The sequence below is a fragment of the Myotis davidii genome, unplaced genomic scaffold (assembly GCF_000327345.1).
Source record: "Myotis davidii unplaced genomic scaffold, ASM32734v1 scaffold115, whole genome shotgun sequence".
Lineage (NCBI taxonomy): Eukaryota > Metazoa > Chordata > Mammalia > Chiroptera > Vespertilionidae > Myotis > Myotis davidii.
The window spans coordinates 3,561,665-3,563,791 of NW_006291010.1; the positions used below are offsets into that span (position 1 = coordinate 3,561,665).

General features: G+C 43.2%; 1 protein-coding gene across 1 annotated transcript in view; it reads left to right on the plus strand.

The window, feature by feature from the left end:
* The window catches only part of FNDC3B (fibronectin type III domain containing 3B), a 269,959-nt gene that overhangs the window by 220,805 nt on the left and 47,027 nt on the right, over nucleotides 1-2,127 (plus strand). Inside the window, exons 23-24 of the mRNA XM_015564176.1 lie at nucleotides 102-215; nucleotides 538-687. Coding sequence (XP_015419662.1) covers nucleotides 102-215; nucleotides 538-687 — 264 coding nt within the window. The remainder of the gene's footprint in view (nucleotides 1-101; nucleotides 216-537; nucleotides 688-2,127) is intronic.

Consider the following 2,127-nt stretch of genomic DNA (forward strand, 5'->3'; position numbering starts at 1 on the left):
ACGCCTCAGTATGAACATACGTGTGTGCATGCACGCCTCGTATGAACATACATGTGTGTGCACGCACATACATATAAGTGTGTGGTGTCCTTCTCTTTCAGTATGGCCCCTATTCTGACGTCTCAGAGATCACCACTGCTGCAGGGCCCCCCGGACAGTGCAGGGCACCGTGCATTTCCTTTACGCCTGATGGGTGTGTCCTCGTGAGCTGGGAGGTAAGTCAGACCCGTGCTCTGCATTATTTTCCGTTTCTTTGACTTTATCTGCCCCTAATGCACGTTAGGAGGAACCTCGTCAAAGCCCAAATTCACTCTAGGTGATCTTTACACATTAGTCTTCCTTGGCAATTGCTTATATCATTCAGGGTTGTGGAAATGCTACCACTGGTCAGAATTGAGGGGGAGTTGAATATCTTTTTCGTGCCTTTCTTCTGTATGTATTTGAAATATCCTGGGGTATGTCATTCTGTCCGTTTGAACACAATATAGAATTTTTTTTCTCAATGAAATTAAATTCCCTGCATGTCCTGCTTTCCAGAGTCCTGAAAGCTCTGGTGCTGACATCTCAGAGTACAGGTTGGAATGGGGAGAGGATGAAGAATCCTTGGAGCTCGTTTATCATGGGACAGACCCCGGCTTTGCAATAAGGGACCTGCTGCCTGCCGCGCAGTATTGCTGTAGACTACAGGTAGGTCAACGCTGCTCAGACATACCTATACACACTGGTGTTCCATGGAAGGCTTTTTGGGAAACTTACTCAGAGACTTGTGAGGGAAGCTACCAGGAGGGATAGTGTGGGAAAAGAGCCCTTTTAAATGAAAATGAATGTTACAATTAATTTCTGCTACTTGAGGAGGTTCTGAAATGTAAGAACAAAACCAGATTCTTCTCTGCTTCTCACCACCCTTGCGTCTTGCTTGTTTATCAATTCCCTGAATAGATGACTGAGTCCAAGACATAGGTGTCACAGCTCCTTACGAAAGAGTCCTTCTGTCTGAATTTCTCTGAGATGCACATTTCAGTGGGAAAGCACTGAGAAATGGCAAAAGATGGGAATTTTATGTCAGCTGTTAAATGGAGCCAAAAACAAACATTAGAGTAATTTGGAGTAGCCTTCATTACATACAGGACACCCCCCCCCCCTGCTTCTCAGTGACCAGGAACAAGGCTGGTTATCTATCTGTACACTTCCACTTGGGGGTCCACATAGAATAAACAAGAACAATTGGCTCCTAGCCTAACCCCTAAGAGTAACAATAGTCATGGGTTTCTTTTACTTTATTGACTTGGATAAATGTTTTGGGGTTTTTTCTGTTTGTATTGTCCTGAGAAAAGAGGGGTTTTTTTTGTCCATTTGTTCAGTAACATTTCTTGAGCACTACTTGTGCCAAAATCAAAGGATGGTCAGGATGATCGAAAGGAGAGATACAAAGATGAGTCAGATGTGGTTCTTGACCTTGAAGAATTCTATCTTCACCCACATTTAGATTTAACTGGATAAAGAAGCAAAGATGCCAGATTTAGGTTTCCACCCAATTTAAGGCATAGATCAAGTTACTTATTGCAGACCCATCAACATCAATGTGTCTGGTCTCTTTGGAGAAAACATCCCCTTCACACGTTAATTTTCCATATCAAGTGAGGCTTTTCTGTTAAATTCTGAATCCTATTTTTATCAGAAACATTTCAGAATAAACTCTTGTATTGTACACTTTCCTTCTTGTGTGCAGCAACTGGGACATAATTAACCCTCTGTCAATGAGTCAAGGTCACAGCACATTATCTGATCTTTATAATAGAGATGCTGAGTCATTGGGGAAAGGTTAGGTAAGGCCACACTCCTGTTTTTGGAGCCAGGCAGGATATAAATGAAGAACTCTCTGTCACCATAGGAAAGAACTCCACTATGCTTTTCGAGTTTTGGTCTCCCTTTAAAATGCTCTTCTATTTCCTTTTCTCCTTTTAGGGCATATGTTCTCACTTAGCATTGACTTCCCCACACTGCATTTTAAAAGATACATTGGGTAGGGGTCTGAGCGGAAGAAAGGTGTCCAGGGGTGACTTGGGATATGATTGGACGGCTGAAGGGTGGGGACAGCTCGGTGGACAGAGATGAGGAGATTTGGGG